The 15,499-nt window shown below is 37.7% G+C and overlaps 1 protein-coding gene across 2 annotated transcripts in view; it reads left to right on the forward strand.

Moving 5' to 3' along the window:
• Window positions 1–15,499, forward strand: part of PPM1M (protein phosphatase, Mg2+/Mn2+ dependent 1M) — a 28,848-nt gene that overhangs the window by 8,227 nt on the left and 5,122 nt on the right. The window contains exons 3-10 of one of the 2 annotated variants that reach the window (XR_014491299.1): window positions 1,175–1,429; window positions 2,300–2,412; window positions 3,074–3,158; window positions 3,752–3,870; window positions 4,800–4,863; window positions 7,125–7,232; window positions 8,242–8,390; window positions 11,188–12,075. Coding sequence is in view for 1 of the 2 variants with exons in the window: in XM_083353414.1 (XP_083209540.1) it covers window positions 1,175–1,429; window positions 2,300–2,412; window positions 3,074–3,158; window positions 3,752–3,870; window positions 4,800–4,863; window positions 7,125–7,232; window positions 8,242–8,390; window positions 11,188–11,332 (1,038 nt within the window). In the remaining variant the exon portion in view is untranslated. Of the gene's footprint in view, window positions 1–1,174; window positions 1,430–2,299; window positions 2,413–3,073; window positions 3,159–3,751; window positions 3,871–4,799; window positions 4,864–7,124; window positions 7,233–8,241; window positions 8,391–11,187; window positions 12,897–15,499 lie in introns of those variants that run through there. The other variant, XM_083353414.1, reaches the window with a different exon arrangement.

The following is a 15,499-nucleotide window of genomic DNA, read 5'->3' on the forward strand; positions in this document are numbered from 1 at the left end:
GTGAACATCTCGCAAAAGACATGAGCTTTGAATTAATAAGCTTTGCATTTTTATAATTAAATGAAAATAAAAATAATTATCTCCAGAATAAAGTTTGATGGAGAGGGAGTTTTATATTTTATGAGGTGGGTAGCTGAGGTCCTTATGAAGCAAACCAAATCCCTGCTTTAGATTCTCTGGCTTCCTCTTGATTATTTTGACAGCTTACAGTAAACAAGAGATTGCCATTCCTCATGGTGTGAATAACGCTTGAAATCCCTAAGAAGCATGTGTGAGCTCTTCCATATGCCAGCACAAAGAAATAACTGCTTTCCTTGTGGTTATCACCCATTTTATCTTTAATTTTATTCAGGTATTTTTGTGAAGAATAAAATGGGGGGGGAGAGGTTCTCTTGCACAGAAGCTGCTTTGTTTTCATAAGCTTGATTTGCCAGATCTACATGATGCATCTTGTATGTAAAGAAAGGAGTACAGTGGGCATGCATGTACCCACTTCATTTGTTGTTATGTTTATTTGCAAGAGATGAATAGGCATTGACATTTTCAACCAAGATAGCAATACATAGGCAGTTTGTAGTCAAGGTTCTCTTATAAAACTATAACAAAATCCTTTACAAATTGGAAAAACTAAAATTTTTAACAAATTTTAATTACTGCATGAGACTCATTTTTTGATGATTCTGTTTTTTTGAGATTAGCAGGCAGGATTGATTAGTATCATTCTCTTATCACTTCTTGCCTTTTCAATTATAACTACTTTATCCCTTACATTTTATATCTACCGTAATTAATAAAATGCATACTTTTGGATATGTGTGTGTGTGTTTACAAAAGCCAGGCAGGGTTGGAGCCACCCAGAGCTTGGGGAAAGGCTGTTCCATGACATAGGCACAGCAGCCAAGAAGTCATGTTGCCTGGGTTTCATAGGATGATATTCTTTAAGGGATGGGACTTGGTGATATCTAATAACTAGCTTGCAGACCTGGATACTTTAACAAGCCTTCTACTCATCTCTTACTATGATGAAGATAAAGCTGAAATATTGTTGACTTGTCAAGACTTCTCATTGAGATTCACGCCCAAGCAGATAATTTTATCTGGGTCTCACAAATGTCCTTGCAGTAACAGGAAGGAATGTCCCATATGATGATCCTCACAATGCTTCTGCTTTCAGTATCTGACAGGCTATTACTGGGCACTGTTCGATGGCCATGGTGGTTCAGAAGCTTCAATTCTGGCCTCCAATTACCTGCACTGTTGCATCAAGCAGAAACTAGAGGATGTGATAGAAGGCATCACTGAAGATAATCCTCCAATGCACCTCAGTGGTCAGTGCATTTGCCAGAGTGATCCAGTGTTTGTGGAAGAGAAGAAAATTCAGCAGGAAAATGTGGTCATTGGAGCTCTGGAGAGTGCCTTCCAGGAATGTGTGAGTTATCCTACTTTCTTTTTTATTATTGTCCCAAGAATTGAATTACGTTGTATACTGTGGGAAAGGAACAAATCATGGAATCATGCAGTTTACACGTCAGTGCAGTTTGTATCAGTCATCAGTCAGGGTCCCACCGGTAAGAGATTGCCGGCGGGTAACGCCCAGGGATAGGGCCTTCTCAGTGGGGGCACCTGCCCTCTGGAACCAGCTGCCAGTGGAGCTGAGGACTGCCCCCGACCTCCGTTCATTCCGCCGGGGCCTGAAGACCTGGCTCTTCGAGCTCTCTGGCCCAGGCTGAGGATTAATTTATTTTAATTGGGGTTTTAGTTGCACAGGGTTAAATTTAATCTTTTTTAAACTGGTTTTAACTTTTGTATTTTTGGTTTTAAATTCCCTGTAAACCGCCCTGAGTCCTCAGGGAAAGGGCGGTATATAAATGTAATAAAATAAATAAATAAATAAATAAATAAATATTTTATAGATGGCTGATGGAGTTAATTTTACTGTTTCTGGTTCTGGCAGGACGGCTGCTAGATCAGAATAAAACAAACCATGTTTTCTTGGTGGCTTGTATTTCAGTTCCCAACCATCGTCAGTATGGCCGATGGTAAGGAATTGTGAATAGTTTTTGGTTGTCTATCTTTGGCCTATATCTTTTCTATTTGTTCTATCAATTCTTATATCGATAAGGATATGTCTTGTGCACAATGATATAATAAACTTCTGTACTTACAGTTTACAATTTAGCATACTTGTTTTACTTGTTTTCATCAACCATCAGTGGGGAACAATGGTGATGAAATTAGGCTTCAATGCTGGGAAATCTGATATCTGTCTTACATCATTAAATACTGTTTTTACCAACAGGATAAAATGATAGGCCAGGAGATGAAAGCAAGCAACCAATCAGCAGGCTGCACTGCACTAGTTGCTCTTTATCTGCAGGGAAGGCTCTATGTGGCAAATGCAGGTGATAGCAGGTGAGTTCAAAACCCAGAAGATCACTGGATAGGTTCTAGCATGTTCCTTTAATATGGGTACGGAAGACATTTAGCACTTTATTTTAGCTAAGTACATTTTCTACAGTTATCTAAATGTCTACATTTTATTAAGCCTAAAATTGAATATTTTCAAAGAATAACAAAATCCACACATTTAAAAAATTGCTATGTCAGAATTGTTTCCTTCTAATAGAATTAGAGCATAAGCATGCTTTTTTTAAAAAAAGGTAGTTAAAGTGGGCATTTTTTAAAATAATGCAGCTTCATATGACCCAGATTTGGTGTAGGAATGTGGCATGTAGAACAAGTACAATCTTCCAAAACCCTACCAGAAGATCTCTTTCCAGGTTGGATCACAAGAAAGATGGCTTCATTTTAATCCTACCTATGTTGGTTTCCTCTCGAAAATCCCATTCCCAGCTACTGGGAAAGTGAGGCTTTTAATTGTGAACTTCAGAGTAAGGTGCCTTACACAAAAGAAAATAGCCTTAAATTGAAGCAGTTGAGCTCTTGGACTGACCAAAAAAGAATCTTCCCTTACTATGTTATTACTCTTCCATCTTAAAAATGAAATGGGAGACAACCATTAAAAGTGGCAAAACTCCTCTCTTTGAAAAGAAAAAAAATACTGATTTTTCAGGGCACTTCTTGTTCGAAAACGGAGCATCATTCCCTTGAGTTCTGAATTTACCCCTGAGACAGAAAGGAAGAGAATCCAGCACCTGGTAAGTAGTCATTTTCTATTTTTTAATAACTAATTAACTAACTAACTAACTAACTAACTAACTAACTAACTAACTAACTAACTAACCAACCAAAACATTTAACTTGTGTCTGGTAAGTTCAAGATGCTTGTTCCCAGAATGGTCCAGAGTAAAGAAATGTTATGATTTTTCTGAACATTGCAGATTGTATCTATTCTGTATTATTTTGAGTGTTACATTGAGCCTTGTTCAGTACAGGTTTCCCCAGTTTGATACCGTCCAGATCATTTCAATTCTCTACATTTTTAGCCCATCTGCCATGCTGGCTGAAGAATTCCGGAAAATGTAATTATGTATAACTAGACATTAGGCTGATGTTCTTATCATTTGGAACAACAAATTGTTTGCCCAGTGATGAAATTCACACCTTTTATCTTTTTCTATGAGGAAAAGTATGTGTAAAAAAAAAATCCTTATGGGGAAAACTGAATGACTTCCTTAAAATCAGACTGTAAATACAAGGGCCAATTTTTCAGCTTCTACTTCCCAAGGCTCACCTTTGTATTCTGAAAACAGTATTTTGAATCTTTCCCCGTTTTCATTCTTTTCCCTAGGCTTCCATCTACCCAAAGCTCTTAGCAGATGAGTTCACACGGTTTGAGTTTCCAAGGAGATTGAAAGGAGATGATTTAGGCCAGAAGGTCCTCTATCGAGATTACTCAATGGAAGGCTGGTGAGTTTCTTGAATTGCCTAGATTTAGGTATGTCGTATGAACAGGCGCTCACTCTGTTACACGGCATTCGGGATTTGACCCGCCAAACTGACGACCTTCTGATCGACAAGCTCAGCGTCCTAACCCACTGAGCCACCGCGTCCCTATTATGAATAATCTTTTGAGTCTTTCTGTTTTGGATAAGTAGTCCTTCCCTTCCTTTTTGCCTTAGGTTGCTTTTTAACAACTTGTCTTGGTTATGGTTTACATCCATTTATTTGCCCTACCTACTTTTACTCTTTCCTTACGTTTGTAATCCTTGTTCTAAATTAGACCATTTAAGTTAAGAGAATCCCAAGAAACAATGCAGTTTACCTACAACCATATTGTTTTCCTTGCATATTAATAATATTGAAACTAGAATGGATCCTGGATAATTTTTTGTTTCTTTCTACACACTGATAAATATGCCATTCAGAGTTTCAATGATCTTAAATTGTTACTTTCTTTGCTTAAAAGTGGAAATGAAAACCAGGACTCCTCCAGGACAGATTTCTTATATTTAGTGTCTACAATGGGGAACAGTAAATGATGGGGGAGGGTGAAATAGGTTTGCTAATAAAAAATAATAATTTGACATTTGGTGAAGTGGACTTCTATAGCCTGAAGCCTGAAATTGCTTTAGAACTGCTGCCCCTATTACATTTCATATAATGTATTCGTGTGTGATGTCATGTAAATGTTGACCTCTTTGCAAATAGTTTTTTTTCAATCATTTAGAGAAATGAATACAATGTTGCTGTAAATCTCTGTGAGATGAAGCCTTAGATTTCAACAAGGAATTAAGTGTCCATTAAGATCAGGTGGTTTAAGTATCCATGCTAATTTGTAGACATAGTGTGGTGGAAGGAGAAATAAAATGAAGACTCATTTCTCTGGTTTGTTTCAGGGGATATAAAACAGTAATGAAAGATGATCTCAAATACCCTCTGATTACTGGACATGGGAAACAGGTATGATGTCCCTCAGGCCTTCATAGTTTGAATTGTACTGAAACTCTATCCTCTTTTGTTCTTGTAGAACTTGATGACCAATTCTTCTCTAGATGGATTTTGGGATAAGAGCAGATTACTTTGTGGATCCTAGCAGAAAATCAAATTCACTATCATGTACCTTCTTTTTCCATTTTTTTCAAGAGTCTCTCTCTGTCTCTCTCTCTCTCTCTCTCTCTCTCTCTCTCTCTCTCTCTCTCTCTCTGTCTGTGTCTCTCTGTCTCTCTCTCTCTTGGTCTTAATCTCAGGGCTTTTCCAATTAGTTTGCCACCCTTAAATGTGCTCCATATGAGGAACAGATTTGGATTTTGGCCTTGCCTTCAAGTGGCCATGTTGGCTTCTGTGCTTTTACTTGAGAACAGAAAGCCGTCTAGGCTAGCATTTATGAGGCAGACCTGGCTGTAGCCCAGGGTTATAAAATTTTCTCCTGCCCATTCTCTGGATTATTGATGTTTCTCCCTATGTTAACAAAGAGTTCAATGCAAGAGTACTACAGAATGCATACTGGGGAGAGAGTTCTTGAGAGGATCCTGGCTGAGGAAAGATATATGACAATCAAGGACACCTTCACTATCCTGAGTCTCACATACACAACTGAATATAATTATTATCTTGGGAAAGAGGAAACCTGCAATCAATTACAGAGGGAAATACCTCTGTCTAAGAGAATAGGCAACTCTGGTTCTTTCAGGCCTAGAAACTTCTGGTTGTGGAAATTTTATTTTATTTCCCAGAAAAACCTGGTAGATTTGAGACCTGACTGTTGTTCCTTTTTCTTGTCTAGGGACAACTCCCTATTCCTCTCCATCTGACAAGATGCCTCCTGAGGGGAGGCATCTATACCGCATAACAGGAAACTTGGTGGCCTATCCCTTCAATGTGGTGTCAGCCTAGTCTTCACTGTCTCATTGGGAACTAGACAGGAAACCTCTGAGGAAGAGGAGGATGGAGGAAGAGAATTGGCACCACCTTCCTATCCCTCTTTTTTGCTTCTCTTTTCTCATGGGGCATAATCAGTGGAGAGGGTTGATTTGACGATGGGACTGATGAGGATGCCTTGGTCACCCAGGGAGCTCTGATGAGTGGAATGGCAGGGGCTTTGTGGATGTTACTAATCTTTAGGTGAAAAGGAGTGAGGGGATGGGACATATAGCCCTGCCAATTTCTCTTTGCTAACCCAGCTGTCCAGTTCACCAGAGGCTGCTGATGGCTTTGGAGTGTTGATGACATTTCTCAGTGGTGTTCATGGCAACAGCGCTGTTGAGGGACAGCCTTCTTATTTGGCTGCAACAGTCAGAGAAATCCTCTGACGTGGCCACAGACAGGAAGCTACTCTTTGTGGCTTTGTTGGCCATGAATCCTCTAATTCTAACAATTACAGTACACTGATAAAAACGAAGTGTAGAAGAAAAAAGGTTATAAAGCTATACTAAGGGAATCCTTGCCACTTGAAAAGCTAATGGACATGTTGGGCACGTGTGCTCTCCAGAACAGGTTAGACCAAAAGCAGAAGCTTCTGTGGCTACTTATGTGGGGGCATGTTTCAACATTTTCACTATTTTTGGCTATTTTTTATTATCATGTATTTGGGAGCAAGCAAATTAATTCAGGGAAGTAATTCAGAGGAACTTAATTGTGAATGTGTAATCTCTGTGTTAAAACCTAAATAATCTTCAATAATCAGATGTTCCCTGGTTGTGTTAAATTTAGAATTCCTAGCCTAAAGAGTTTTCCACTGTGTGGGTTGGCAGTTACAATTTCAATGCAGTCCAAAGGACGCCAGATGGGAGAAGACTGGTTTAATCTTCTGGATATTTTAAAAAAATGAAAGCAGCCAGTTTATTGATCACCTTATTAGACAGCTGATCTTGGGAGCTCTTTGCTTCTAAAGTAGAACAGTTGGCTAAAAGCACAGTTGCTAAGATATTAAAACTCTGCCCTCTGGTGTTCCATCTCCATTTTTATTTTAAATTACTAGGTAAAAACAATGTTGTCATGTAACGGTATGCTTCCTATGCAATGGGAAAATGCTACTTTTTCGTGATAATTATACTGTTGACTATGCTGATATTGCAAGCTGCAAAATAAATATTTGGATACAAATATAAATATTTGGATACAAATAAAATTACTTATGCATTACTGCTTACTCTAACTCTTGGGTGACATTGTTGCCTTAAGATGCTACATCTTTAGCCTGGACCTATTCTCATCTCTTTCAGGCTCGTTTACTAGGTACCCTGGCTGTATCTCGAGGCCTGGGAGATCATCAGTTGAAAGTAATTGAAACAAATATTGAAATTAAGCCTTTCCTCTCCTGCATCCCTAAGGTAAGAAAGTACTATGCTACATGGATAGTAGCAGCCTGTAGTTTAGATACAGTACTTCCTTTTCTCTATATTTAGCCTATTCATTATTTTAGAACAGTGACTTTATTTCAGAAACTGAAACAGTGCTAACAAGTGTTATGTCTGAATAGGCTGTGTATGTAAATATGTGTGGGTGTTTATGTAAGAAAATAGATAGCATTGCCAAGATCTTCCTGGATTGAATACTGTAGGGAAGTCTGCAATAATCTTTCACATTGGTTAAAATAAATATGAGAAGCTTCAGGATAATCAGGTCCCAAATCACAGGAAGGGGTTCTTCCGATTTTCAAGTACAATTATTTGCAGATTTTTTACCTTAACGTGAAGATTTGAGAAACGAAGTGGCATATGTAAGATATTGGGGGCAAGACTGTTGATGTGTGTGTTCCACTTCCTTACAAGTATTCTTATATTTTAATCAACTCAAATGCCTTCGTAGAGATTGTTGCACTCCTAAACCTATAACTGCATGATTTACTGACCCAAATGATAACCGTGTTTTAGATAAAGTATTGTACATACCCAACCCATGTATCCTGGAGGAGGAAACTTGAAACTGGGAATTCAGCTAATTAAGCAATGTAATTAGTGTAACTGTGGATGAGGCTTCCTGAACACAGAACTAAGATCTTACTGTGGAGGCAATTTCTTGGTCCCAGAGAATGCATTTTTTAATTCAGATTTTTTTCAATGGACAGATGTCACTGTGATTAAGTGCTGCCAGGTTTTTGTGTTGTAGTATTGCATAATTGCAAATCTATACAACATTTACATTACAAATTACACCTTCAAAATTTGATTTACTGTTATATTTTGGTAGGGCAATCTTCAGGGCTTCTAAAATACAAAAACATTGAGTGGTTGTAAATAGGGTATAGCTTGTCAGTGTGTGGGTTTATAAAATTTCAGCACCTAGATGTTTAGGAATCTCAACTGAAAAAGTTTTTATCTTTTCATTATTTCTGACTAGGTGGAGGTATTTGACTTAATGTCAGAAAATGTTAATGAAGATGATGTCCTCATCCTGGCAACAGATGGCCTTTGGGATGTTTTGTCCAATGAAGAGGTAGCCCAAATGGTCATAATTTTTCTTCAGAACAATACAACTGATCCATACAGGTACAATTTGAGGTTGTAAAAATTCTCATTTGTAAATATTTTATTAGCTTATAATATAAAATACAAAAGTACAAAAGCAAATAGTAGGGAACGAAGAAAGGGGGAAGGGAAAAAGAAAAGTGTGGAATAGAGGGGGGGGGGAAGCATTGACTTCCAATTCCGTCTATTCCATTAGCATCGAACCTCAACTTTTTACATTTCTATAGTAGTATAAACTAGCCATTTCGGTAACAACAAATCAGTCTAATCAGGTTGCAAAAATTCTGGAAATACCAAAGTTTTGATAGATCTCTCTACGGAGCTTTATCAGAACTGTAGCAATAATTAATAAAGTCCATTTTCTGTAACAGTTGACTGATAGTTAATTATAAGGTATATTTGTGAACTATATTCAGCCTGATGATACACATTTTTTAACATTAACAGTACCAATTTTGAAGGAATCCTTGAATAATCCATGGCAATGAAAATAATTGCCAGAAATACTGGTGTTAAAAATATAGGAAGTGAAACATGTTAGTCTGTGCAATTATAATACAATTATAGTACAGCTGTATTATACAGCTTATTGTAGGAAATAAATTCTGATCGTTTATCAGTATCCTTTGCTTATGGAGCAGAAGTCTTCAACGTTTTGGGCACCAGGGACTGGTGCTATGGAAAAAGTTTTTCCCGTGGACCAGAGGGGGTGTGGTTTTGAATACTGCCTGCATCCCGAGGATGGAGCTTTGCTTGTCTGTAAGGCCTGTTTGCTGGCATGCTGTGGACGTCGGTCCACGGACCAGGCATTGGGGACCCCTTTTATAGAGTATTAGAATACCAGGCAACTAAAACATTTTTTGTATTGGAAGAGGGCATAGCATTCATTTTGCCTGAGACTTATAGGGGTCAAAAACCCCACCTGAACTAAATTTGGATGAATCTTTTATATGTGGTAGGGTGAACATTTATTCTGGGTTACATTTGGTCTTTGCTTTTTAATTTACCTCTTTAACTTGTAGATAACTATTTTCTATCACAGTATGGTATAGGATTTTTTATTTTTATTTTCTTCATGATTCTTTACAGCTGGCAATATATCCCCCTAAACTGGCTAGGATGTTGGGAGATAGAATTTAATCCATCTCTTAATAAACAGATTTGCTATTTTTTCCCCATTTCTAAACTACTCTTTATAAAGATGAGGAAAAGCAGTTAGCAAAAGTTCTGGTTTTTCTTTGTTATTTTAACTTGTTCAAGTTTAAACAATATTTTGCCCTTATTTGCTGCTACAATAAACTAGCTTGAAGGTAACTTTTCTCATAATGGGATATGCATGAAATGAAAAATAAAATGTGAAGATTGGGATACAATTGGCCCACTTGGAATGTTTTTCCAGATAGCTGTAAGTTACATATGATCCAACAGAAGAGCCACAAATGGGAATGAGAGACTCAGAATACTCTGCCAATTCATGTTTAAGTCTAGGTTCATAAATGAAATAAAGGTGATGGTCTATGATGACTGCTATCTATTTCCCATTCTAGAATAAAAAGTTAGGCATGGGAATTATGCCATTAAAAATGTTCACAGCAAAATATAAACAAATGGTTACACATTAATATCAGTCTTCGTTGGTAAAGAACCACACAGCACAGCCCATCAATAATATAACAGCAAAAATGTATTTTTAGTCTTTTGGGTGCAGCCAAGAAATTAAAAGACGCTTGCTCCTGGGGAGGAAAGCCATGGCAAATCTAGACAGCACACTAAAAAGCAGAGACATCACCATGCCAACAAAAGTGCAAATAGTCAAGGCTATGGTCTTCCCAGTTGCAATGTATGGCAGTGAAAGCTGGACCATACGAAAGGCTGAGCGCCAAAGAATTGAGGCCTTTGAACTACAGTGCTGGAGAAGACTCCTGCGAGTCCCTTGGACTGCAAAGTGATCAAACCGGTCAGTCCTAGAGGAGATCAACCCTGACTGCTCTTTAGAAGGCCAGATCCTGAAGCTGTAACTCAAATACTTTGGCCACCTAATGAGAAGGAAGGACTCACTGGAGAAGAGCCTAATGCTGGGAAAGGTTGAGGGCAAGAGAAGAAGGGGACGACAGAGAATGAGGTGGCTGGATGGAGTCACTGAAGCAGTAGGTGTGAGCTAAATGGACTCCAGAAGATGGTAGAGGACAGGAAGGCCTAGAGAAACATTGTCCATGGCGTCGCGATGTGTCGGACATGACTTCGCAACTTAACAACAAGTCTTTTGGGTTAAGCAGTCACAATGCATAGGTATGATGCATATTTTTGTATTGGCAGCCTGTCGGGCATCGGTGTTTAGCAAACTGTATTTTTTTCATTTGTAAGGCAACCTGAAAATTTATTAGCAAGCACATGCAGAAAGAATATACATTAAAGTTCAAGTAACACAATTTTTGTATCTAAATATACAGTAGAGCTTCAAAAACATTTCTGGAACACTTGCATAATTCACACAGTCTGCTGCCCTGTCTTTGGGAAAGATAGAAATGGTTGCTCTAAGCTTAAGGCACTTGTAAATAGCTCTAGTTTCACTTTCCTCCTTGCCCTGTCTGTTCCAAGAGAAATAGAATGTATTTTAAGCCAGTCACAGTATTTAGAATAGTTTTTTTTGTCTAAAGCCTGATATAAATTAATTTTCTGAATTTCAGTCAAAATGGTTAGTACATAGAATATATTGTATTTCCCAAACATTTGTGGAATTTATGCCATTTATTTTTTTAGCTGTTTCTTTAGGATTGTTTATAATTGCACTGCATAAAATCCAATATTATTTTCACAGGTTTTCAGAATTGGCCAAATTGCTTGTGCAAAAAGCAAGAGGGAAGGAGGATGGTTATTACTGGATCAAGGATAGTAAAGAGCCTGCTTCTTATGATGACATTTCTGTATTTGTAATTCCATTGTATAACAAGAATGAATATTAAACAATCTGCTGCTGCTAAAGGAGGCACAACTTGTCCTCAGATAGTAATGAAACTATCAAAACATACAGTTGCTGAAAACTGCAAATTCGGGCTTTGAAAGCAGAATAACAGAATTGGAAGGAACCTTGGAGGTCTTCTAGTCCAACTCCAAGCTCAAGCAGGAAACCCTACATCATTCCAGACAAATAGTTGTCCAATTGCAGACAAGTTGTTTCACTGATTAATTGCTCTAACTGTCAGGAAATTTCTCCTTAGTTCTAGGTTGCTTCTCTCCTTGATTAATTTCCATCTGTTGCTTCTTGTCTTGCCTTCGGATGCTTTGGAGAATAGCTTGACTCTCACTTCTTTGTGGCAGCCCCTGAGATATTGGAACACTGCCATCATGTCACCCCTCGTCCTTCTCTTCATTAAACTAGACATACTCAATTCCTGCAACTGTTCTTCATATATTTTTGCTTCCAGTCCTAATCATCTTTGTTGTTCTTCTCTGCACTCTTTCTAGAGTCTCAACATCTTCTTTATACTGTGTCAACCAAAACTCGATGCAATATTCCAAATGTGGTCTTACCAAGGCATTATAAAGTGGCACTAGCACTCCATGTGGTCTTGATTCTATCCTTCTGTTAATGCAGCCTAGGATTGCATTGTTCTTTTTGGCAGCTGCAGCACGCTGTTGGCTCATATTTAAGTGATTGTCCACTAGGACTCCACAATCTCTCTCACAGTTACTACTATTGAGCCAGGTACCATCTATTCTATGCATATTCGTTTGGTTTTTCTTGTCTAAATGTGGAACTTTACTTTCCTCACTATTGTCCCAAAGATGCTTTTTTTCAGGAAGCAACTGGACATTCTTTTTTTTTTCCCTATAGAAAAACAGGAAAGTCCAGATGCCTCCTGAAAAAGCACCTTTGGGACACCTATGACCTGGATGACTGAGAATCTCCATAGACATTTCCTTACCATTGAACTGTGTTTTGTTAGATGTAGGGCAAAGTCTTCAAGTATGCCGATATTTTTCTGTATCTTGAGCCCATCTTCTGAGTATTCCTGCTAGGTTGGTGTAATCTGTAAATTTGATGAGTACCCCTTCTATTCCCTCATCTAAATCACTGATGAAAATATTGAAGAGTACTGAGCCTAAGACAGAGCCTTGGGGTACCCCACTGCTTTACTTCCCACCATGTAGATCCAGTTGCATTGAGGACTACATGTTGGGTGAGGTTGATCAGTCAGTTATGCATCCATCTGGCAGTGATGCTGTCTAAATCAGAAAAGGACATTGATTTTGTTTCACACTAATCTAATGTTTTGCTTGGTTTTACAAGTTGCTAACTTATTACAAATTTAGTATTTAAGAAAATAAGTTTGTTTGTCACCTAAATATGGAAGGATTAGCATGTGCTTAGTAATACCATATAATGCTTTTATAAAGATGAAGAATTTAATAGGAACTTACATCTATTTTATGAGAGATAATTTTTGTATTATGGCCTAAACTTTTATACAATATCCAGTTTCCTCAGCAATACAAAATATATAATAAAATAGAAGAAAAACATATTACAGTACAAAGCAATTAGAAAATATTGGCCTTAAAGTTGCTTACAAATTAGAAGTACAGGAAATTAAGAAGTATTAAATGTTACTACTTCATTGTATGACTTCAGGCTGAATCTGTCAAGCCGATATGCTGATTTGGGCTTTTGAGAAAGATTTTACTGTAGATCAGGTTATCTTTGTATTTTATGTGTGTGACTGTATTTATATATAAAACATGTGCATATTAAATTGTAATCATATAAGCATGGGCTTAATAGCAAACAGAATATGTTTAATATCTTAAAATAATTTTATTTTCAATAAAATACATGCCAACACAATTGGTCTCATTTGTCTGCAATAGCAAGGTCATTTCATATTTATTTTTTATTTATTAGCTTTAAGTACATTTTTAAAAAATTACATTGTACTGGTACATTTTGATATACCCATAGTGTTTGAAATAAGCTATTTCCAGGATGATTGTCTTATGTAAGTAGTGACATTTCACGATTTGTTATTAAAAAATTCATTACTTTGGCTTGTCAGATACTTTTTCAGATAAAGGTATAACCAGGTATTATCCTTCCATCTCTCCATTGAACTATTTTCCAGGTATTCCCATTGCTTAGCTAACAAATTGAGCTGCTATAGGCAAAAATGTAATGTTTTTTACTCTGTGGTTTCTTAATCTAACCATCAAATATGCATAGCAATTGAATCTTTTGTTTAGTTATATATTTCTTTAAACGCATTCTTCCAAAGTTCCAATACTTTATTGCATTCCCACCAAAGATGAATGTTCCCTTTGACTGTCAGCTTCACCATCTCACTAAATGTTGAGAAGACATATAGGAGCTTGATGCCACTGATGTAGATATAATTCTTTTATGAATACTGATAAAAAAATCCTTGATGCTGCAATAGATTGGCAAATACCTTTAATTTTAATATTTAATCTTTATTTCTAAATAAAACCCAATTGTTCCTTTCGCTCTTAAGTTCCGCGTTTCTTTTAGTCCATCGTATATTGCCATCATATATTTCAAGTATCTTTTTTGTAGTCCATCTTCCATTATTTTTACAAATAAGTCAAGGCAGCAAACTTATCCAGCACATCATCTTCCTATTTTCTCCACAACAGCAACCCTATGAGGTGAGAGTTGAATTCACCATCTAATTCTTTCTAGCCCGGTGCCTTAACTCTCAAGAGTTAGAACTGAAATATGTAGAATAAATTCTGAAACCTTCATCCTCCAAATTCAGCATATTATTTGGGTAGTTATTGAAGTTCTTAATTCGATCTATTGGGGAGAAAAGAGATACTTATTCCAACATTGAGCATTTTGTATTTCAGACCATTTTTGGTGGAATTCAAGGCATGGTTCCTGCCAGTCGACTGTTTACTACAGGGGTGTCAAACTCAATTTCATTGAGGGCCGCATCAGCATTACGGTTGCCCTCAGGGGGCCGGGTGGGTGTGGCCTACTGGGTGGGCGTGGCTAGAGTGCGTATGGCCTACTGGGTGGGCATGGCCAACTCTACATCATTCGCCTCAAGGGTGCCTATGGGGGCCTGGGCAGGAGTGGGACAAATCTGAGGGTCTCTGGCAGAAGGAGGGTCTCTGGGCCAGGGCCAAGGCAGTGGGGGCCGTTCCCTCACTGTTTCCAGGATGGCTTTGCGGGCCACATGAAACCACTTCGCGGGCCGGATCTGGCCCCCGGGCCTTGTGTTTGACATGTCTGGTTTACTATATTTTAAGAGATGTCCTTTTTGTGGAGTGTTCTTTTTATGGTACATGTTGATTTAAAACAGAATTACAACTTGTTTCTGCCAATTAGAATTTTGTCAACATTTTTTGAGAGGGTTTGAAATCAATTTTGGAAGTGCCACATCTTTACTGCTGCTATACCACTCAAAAGGTTTACACTATTGCTAAGCACATTGATTTGTGCTTTAGATTGTAAGCCGCCCTGAGTCTTCGGAGAAGGGCGGGATATAAATGGGATTTTTAAAAAAATCTGTTTAGAAACTCCAAACAGGGCTATGATCATTATGGAATAGCTTTAATTATTTAATATGCTAATTCCCAATTACCTAAATTTGAAGGGGAAGATCTTTTGTTTATGGAGTGCATACTATTGTAGATTTTTTGAAATTGTTAAGCTGAAGACTGACACATTCTTGAAGTTCTTTTGCATTGGAAATTATAGTCATGTCAATGAAAAATACATTCAGTAATGTTTACTTGCTGTTAATTCCCTTAATTTGGTCATTTGCTCATAGTGCAATTTTTGGTGACTCGATGCTTCTTGCTATGAGAAATTCATGATAAATGTCCTTGAAGGCGCTGGGATGGCACTGAGGCAAATTGGTGGTCAGATAAATACTTCCCAGCAGGCTTTCTGGATAAAGAAGAGATTGTGAGATTGCCCACTTGTACTCTGGATTGCTACTCCTCGTGAATAGACTGCAGAAACTAAGGTTATTGTAGTTGGGTCATGAGTAAGTGGCTGGAAATTGAGGGATTTCAATCAAGCTCATAGCTGTGGTGCAATAATTTCTTAAAATCTTGGATGTAATTACAGCTATAGAGTTTTTTGGAGCAGCAGAATAAGACAATTC

This window comes from Vipera ursinii, assembly GCF_947247035.1.
Source record: "Vipera ursinii genome assembly, chromosome: 2".
Taxonomy (NCBI): domain Eukaryota; kingdom Metazoa; phylum Chordata; class Lepidosauria; order Squamata; family Viperidae; genus Vipera; species Vipera ursinii.